At 36.8% G+C, this 6,610-nt stretch overlaps 1 protein-coding gene across 1 annotated transcript; it reads left to right on the top strand.

Annotated features, from left to right (window-relative positions):
* The first annotated feature begins 1,071 nt into the window (after positions 1-1,071).
* On the top strand, positions 1,072-3,976 carry LOC149203841 (uncharacterized). Its single transcript, XM_089403591.1, has 2 exons — positions 1,072-1,656; positions 3,021-3,976. Exons 1-2 carry the CDS (start codon positions 1,450-1,452, stop codon positions 3,708-3,710), a joined length of 897 nt encoding a protein of 298 aa, XP_089259717.1. The 5' UTR covers positions 1,072-1,449; the 3' UTR covers positions 3,711-3,976.
* The last annotated feature ends 2,634 nt before the right edge of the window (positions 3,977-6,610 follow it).

Raw genomic sequence — 6,610 nt, 5'->3', positions numbered from 1 at the left:
AAAGATTTATATTTCTAGCATTTAGTATAATGACTTTTTGTCTACATATTTATTTTTAAGGTTTAATTTAGTCATGATATTTCATTTCGAAATATGTTGCAAATTCAAAATATGTTGAAAATCTAAGATTTGTGATAGTCATGATATTTGTTTTTAATTCTATAGCTGAAAAATGTTAAAATTTTAAGTTTTTCAGATTCATGGTATTTTATCTTTAATCCCATTGTTAAAAAATGTCAACATTTTCAATTTTTTTAGCCATGATATTTATCTTTAATACCATGGTAAAAAATTGTTGGAATTTTTAGATTTTTTTGAGTTGTGATATTTTATCTTCAAGAGTGGTTAAGTGGTTAACCATAGCTTGACCTTAGCCAACATGGTTAACCCCATCAATCCATATTCAACGGTGGACAATGGTCAAGCAAGGTCATTCTCAATCTCTCAATCCATATTCAACCATAGTTAAACCAAGGTAGACAATGTTCAAGCAAAATCATTTTCAATCTATCATAATCAACTATCATTAAACATGTACAACCATGATTATATATTGACCATAATAAACTTTCATCAACCTTAAAATAACAACGTTTAACTATGAACATCAAAAATCACTCATGATTAACCATAATTTACTATTCTAACCACATATGTACTTTCAAGTAACAATAACCACTTAAACAAAAATAATTGATATATCTCTATAAAAACCACTTTCTACCTTTTGATAGTACAAACTAGCCGTCTTTTAAAACACAAGCCCAAGCACTAAAGTAAAAATGGTTGATATATCTTTATAGAAACCACTTTCCACCTTTTAATAGTACAGCCACCTTTTAAAACTGGTTGTTGCTAGTCACTATAACTGAGATCGTAAAAACACTTTATTTTATCATATTCCATTTACCCGTAGATATTATCTATATTTAGAAAGCCCACATTTTGAGATCATGATTCATTCTCGAGAAAAACAGGAAACATAAAAGAAATGTTATAATGAGCGGCGGCCGGGACCGTGGGCCGCGGGCGTTATTGTATTTAAAATAATTTGGAAGCAGTCACCTCCACATCACATTGCCTTTTCACAGACCGTCGTTTGCATTTGGCTTCACCCAAATTCCGATTCCCAACGCTGAGAAAATCATTGATAACGGCCGCAGTATTTAATGACAGCCGCCATTTCTATGATATGGAATTTCTCGTGATTCGTACTCCATTTCAACCTGAGTGACCAACAAAAGAGGCGGGATTAGTGTGATGTATGCGATGAATCAAATGATAATGCTGGTTTTTGATAGCAGTGCAGGACGGACGCCCTCTGTCCTGCATCAAAGTCGGGCATTTATCCCATGTCTTCGCCTTTCTCTCGTCCGTTATTGCTCTTGGAATCAGCGAATTCTTTGGGAATTTTAGCGCAGCTCGATTCTACAAAATTTGAAAGAGAAAATGGGCAGGCTCAGCGCAAGCGAGAGGGAGAAGACGAAGCTGAGAGAGCGAAACAGGCGGGCAATAACGACCAGAATCTTTCAGGGTCTCAGAAAACATGGAGGGTACAACCTCCCTCCTCGGGCGGACATTAATGAGGTTCTTCGAGCTTTGGCAGAAGAGGCGGGTTGGGTTGTTGAATCGGATGGCACCACCTACAGGACCCAGGTATCGTAAAATCTGCACTGCCCTGGACAGTTGCAGACCGGGGTTTAGGGTTTCTAGGATTTAGGGTCTGTATTCAAAATAGATTAGCAATTTAGCCTGAGTTATAATATTGTTGAAATTCAATTCTGTTTTTTGGTATCCAATAACAAACCCAATTGCAAACACCTGCCCTCCCCTGTTCTGGACAATTAGAGAGCAGGGTTTAGGGTGCAGCCTGCAGGCCTTCAATTTCACTTCTCGACATGAATATTTGATTACGGTTAAACTATTTGACACACTTCCCTTTACTGTTAAACTTTTTGACTGCGCTTCCATTTAAGTGTTGCAGAAATTCAGTGCATATCATTTTGGTGAAACAGATGAAGGCATTTTATGAACTATTTATTGAATGAAGGCAGCGGACCATAGATTTGGTTGTGTGAGAGACACAATAATTTAATGCTTTTCCATTTTGATAAGTTGGGTATGGTGCCATTAAACGAATTCACTCTCAGCTGAGCTAAATCAGTTACAGGAGTCTATAGATAAGTTCCCTGGTTTTCCAAGAACTAAAATTGCTGTTTGAATCAGTTAAAGCCTTGAATGCCATTAGTGCATCATAGACACTTTGTGAAAAAGCTCTAGAGAAAGCATACTATATTTGCAATAATATATTATCCGAGACTAAATGGGAAGTAACACATTTGCTGATCTCAACTTTGTATTTTTATGTTCAGTCCAGTGTAGATTAGTGTCACCAAATGAGTAAATACGAACTCAATGTCAAGAAAAACAGATAGATTGAGAAATGAGGGTATATTGCCACTACCAGGTTGGGAGAACTGCAAAAAAGTAATAAAAAAATGATCAAAATAGACATTGTCTCTATTTACAGATATGAAACAAGGGCAAATATCCAATTTGAACCTTTGGCAAATTTAATTTAATTTATTTTATAGGTCAATGTTCTATCTTCATTGAGGAAAATCTAATCGAATAAGGAACTACTACAATGCAAGAGGGAAACTGAGAAAATAAATAATTGGGTAACGTACTGAATGCTTTAACTGCAACTCTGCAAACTTCTGTCCAATTCTCTGGTCTGCTGCCTTCATCTGTTTCATATTAATATGCATTTCCTAAAATTTTGAAGGTTTGAACGCATATATAGACCGAATATACGGCTTTTCTATTTGAATTGAGCATCACTTTCGACATTTTACAATGTAATCCAGCCATCAAATACATCTTGAAAGTGAAAAAAAAATGTCCTGTGGGACATCAAAATCCAGGCGTGCGTGCTAGGGTTTGTATTCAAGATAGATTAAGTTGAATCGTAACATTGTTGAACTTCAATTCTGTGTTTTGTTGGTGATCAAATGCAGAGCCAAATGCAAATGCAGAACGTGAACTGTGGGTACTTGGCCACTGTGAGACAAGGTCAATTGGTGCCGTATACGGGTGGCTTAAATCCCGGGGTTTTAAGCGATTACATTGATTACAGTGCAGTGAATATGAATAGTCCACATCCCCATGCGCTTCCCCAGGCAGTGACAGTCGCTTCCATGGCAGAAGCTTCTGCTGTCGGTGGGGAATGTTCAAGAACAGCTTCCCCTCACCGGCCTCCCGCTTCCATCCAGATTCCGAGTCCTTCGCTGTTCCAGCCATCGAATTCCGGCAGTGGCGGGCTATCGTCTTCGTTCCCTTCCCCCGCTTCCAGCGATCAAGGTGGGGCATTGAATCCGGCAGCCTCGTTCATCCCTGGCGGGTACTTCTACAACAACAACACTACAACTGCCAATATCAATATCAGGGCTCAGGATTTTCCGGGAGTCAAACAAGAAGAGGTGGAGGGGGGTTTCAGGGGTTCAGAGATGGTCGACACGGGCAGTGCAGGCGGAGGAACCCTGAATGCTTTAGCAGCAGCAATGGGGCAGATAACAGGGCTCTCGAGTTGGAATGTCAGAGCGTCGCAGCTTCCACCATTCATGATGGTTCCGCCGGTTCGCCTGTGGCAGGAAATGAGGGGAACTTCTACACAAAGTAGTCCTCTCAGTTCTCCTCGCACTTATTGACTGACCCATTTAAAGGGTGGCCTGAATTCACCAATTTTGGTTATGGAAAAGGATGAATGGAATATTTTGGCTGGTCGCCTTTTGTTGGGCAGCAGCCAACAAATATCGATGAATATTTTTGCTGCAGGCCATGGACATCGAAAATATATTGACCTCTCTGGTCTCCTGAATTCTGTCGGAAATTATCAACACAGAAGTAAATCAGATCCACTTGACCTTTTTTCCAAAAGCTTCTGCAGATTTTACCAATGCCGAAGATTTCAGAAGCGAGAATGAAGAATCCGGTCCATTGTCACAAGAAGGGGCCATTTAAAAAAATTACTTAATATTGTCCATTTTTCATAAAAACGGTTACTAGTTGCCCAAATTTTGGTATTTATAAGAAGGGGCAGTGGTTGTCACATGTGAATACCTCATTCTAAATCTGCTTTCTCGGAATCCATGTTGGCCTTGTGTTTCTATGTTCGTTACAGAATCTTTTGGAAGATGGATGGTATTATTTGCACCCTTAGAATATCAAATTTTTGAGTCTCAATTATAATCTTCAGTCGAGTATTGGTTGCAATATGCTATGGATCTATATGTTTTTCAGCATTCTTTTTATATCTTCTGAAGTTACTATATATTTACGTTGACATGCATTCTTTCCAAATGTATGCTGAATATAATCAACCTGATGCTAATATTTCTGGTTCCACTATTCCATGTATGAAAAAATGAAAACCATTTGTAGCATGTCAATGAGCTAGAGTATATTATTCATTAATAGCATACACTTCACTGTAAATTTTTAAAAGGTCTAGTATCATGTAATGCTAGAGAAGCCATTTTGATAAATACTCAATTAAGGCATCAATATAGTTGGGTTCTCTGCCAATGAAACCTCTGAAGAGTAAAGAAAGATTCCCGAAGCAAGAGGTCCAATGGTTTTGCCTTGTTGAAACATATGTTAATGCATCAGGAAAACAGCCACTTCCATTGGCTGGAGATTAACAATCAGTGGCCTCATTAACCTCCAACTCCGATCAATTTGAGGTCCAGCTTTCATTTATCTGCTGGTATCTTTACAGAGATTTGTACGCTTGGATGAAGATTTACCAGAAATGGAACACGTTTCTGTCCAAAAGAGATAAAGATGCGTAAGCAGTTAAAACTTAAACCTTTTACTTCTCTCATACAGTATTTAATATTGTAAATATTTTAAATTGAACATCTTCAGGGTAAGCCTTTTCACGTGAACAAATTTTAATATAGTTCTCTTCTGAGATTTCTCAGGTTTGAAGTGCGTCACTTCAGTTTTTAGTCCTTTGTCCTCAGCTGATCTATCCTTTGAAATTCGGTTAATAAAGGTTTTACTTATGCTAAGATTGAAAGCTTACATTGGCCTTGCACTTAAAATAGCGCAGCTTTTTCCTCCACTGTTGGAAATTTCTTTTGAGAATGCTTATTGATGTCAGGGAAAACTGCTAACTAAGATGGATTCAACATCTGCCCATCTTCTTTTTAGATTATTCGCATTCACTTATGCTTCTTCTTGGCAAATTTGCATGTCTTTTTTTGATGATATCAATGTTTTCTTTTTATGTGTCTGGCTTTTTAATTTGTTGTCCCCATTTTTCTGGACTTAATGCTAGTTGGTTTGGTTACGAAGCAATAATTGGAAATTTGGAATGCAAAATCAGAAAGTCACGATGATATACTTCGGTTGACTTTATCAGTGTTGAGTTAGATGTACATCTATTTCCCTATCCAATGCCTTTTGGGATTGAGTGACAATGATTTGTGTTTCCAATGCATCAGATACAGATTTTTGAAATGAGGAGCTGCCATGTCTATCGTTCAAGCTTTTTTTTGAAGTTGTGCAGTGAGGAAGTTTTCCTAATTTTGTGAAGTGCTAAAGTTAATTTAACTGTTGAATCTATCCATCCTACAGGTTCGTATATGGGAAAAGCGTTATAGACAAAAACGCTCACGTCTCCAAATAATGCATACAACACACTTATAAGGTTAGAGGTGCCTCCAGTCCTTGTATGGTTTATCTGCTTTATGTACTTAACAGTCAATCTACTGTTTTTTGTTTGGAATTTTGTACTCTTTGCTTAAACCTCGTCTATATGGAGCGTTGTGTTGAATTCCCTTCTACGATGCTACTTCACAATCTTGTCTTGTTCATAGAAGAATTTATTGGGTACACATGTAGGATGGAGCGTTATGTTGAATTGCCTTTTACAATCCTGCTTCATAATCTTATTGTCTTCTTCATAGAATATATATTTATTTAGTACAAATGTATTCACTCTGGTTTGCATTTGGCTATGCCTAGTTTTGTTTGATAAAGTTTGCTGGCTTAAGTCCAACAATTGTTCTCTACATGTGTATTTAGTTATTTTATGCTGCATTCTATCATTCTATCTTATTAGCTGAGGATTTCCTATTTCAACTGGATGAGGATCCGTTGACTATTTATTTTTTATTTTTTATTTTTTAGATCAAGGGTCTAGATTGATTCTCAAAGGAATATGCTCAGCATATGCTTAGTCTGAATGCTTATCAATGGTTGACTTTTAATAAATTAAAAAAAATTGATGTTGCCCACACCAATTTTTTTAGGGATTGTCTTATATCCTGGTTCTAAAGAATAGAAATGCTTCAACACTTGTGTTTTTTGGACCTTAAATTCTTAAGTGTTAAGTAAAATTAAAGTTAATAATAATATTTTTGTTGCGATAGTTAATAATAATATTTTTGTTGCAATAGTTTTTTTTGTTATATATTTATCAATGGTAGATTCAAATGAAGCTTTGGACTATATCTCAACCACATTAATATTTTTAATGTGATTGTACTAGTTTTAACATCAATCAACATATGCCTTGCATAAGTGAGGAGATGAAAGAAAA

Source organism: Pinus tabuliformis, chromosome 2_1, assembly GCF_031772625.1.
Source record: "Pinus tabuliformis cultivar Carrire ecotype Pingquan chromosome 2_1, CPIR1, whole genome shotgun sequence".
Lineage (NCBI taxonomy): Eukaryota > Viridiplantae > Streptophyta > Pinopsida > Pinales > Pinaceae > Pinus > Pinus tabuliformis.
This window is presented reverse-complemented; position numbering and strand designations above follow the sequence as displayed.

Coding starts and splice junctions, on each gene's coding strand:
- LOC149203841 (XM_089403591.1), top strand. CDS start 1,450: ATGGGCAGGCTCAGCGCAAGCGAGAGGGAGAAGACGAAGCTGAGAGAG. Junction 1,657..3,020: donor GCACCACCTACAGGACCCAG/GTATCGTAAAAT, acceptor GATCAAATGCAG/AGCCAAATGCAAATGCAGAA.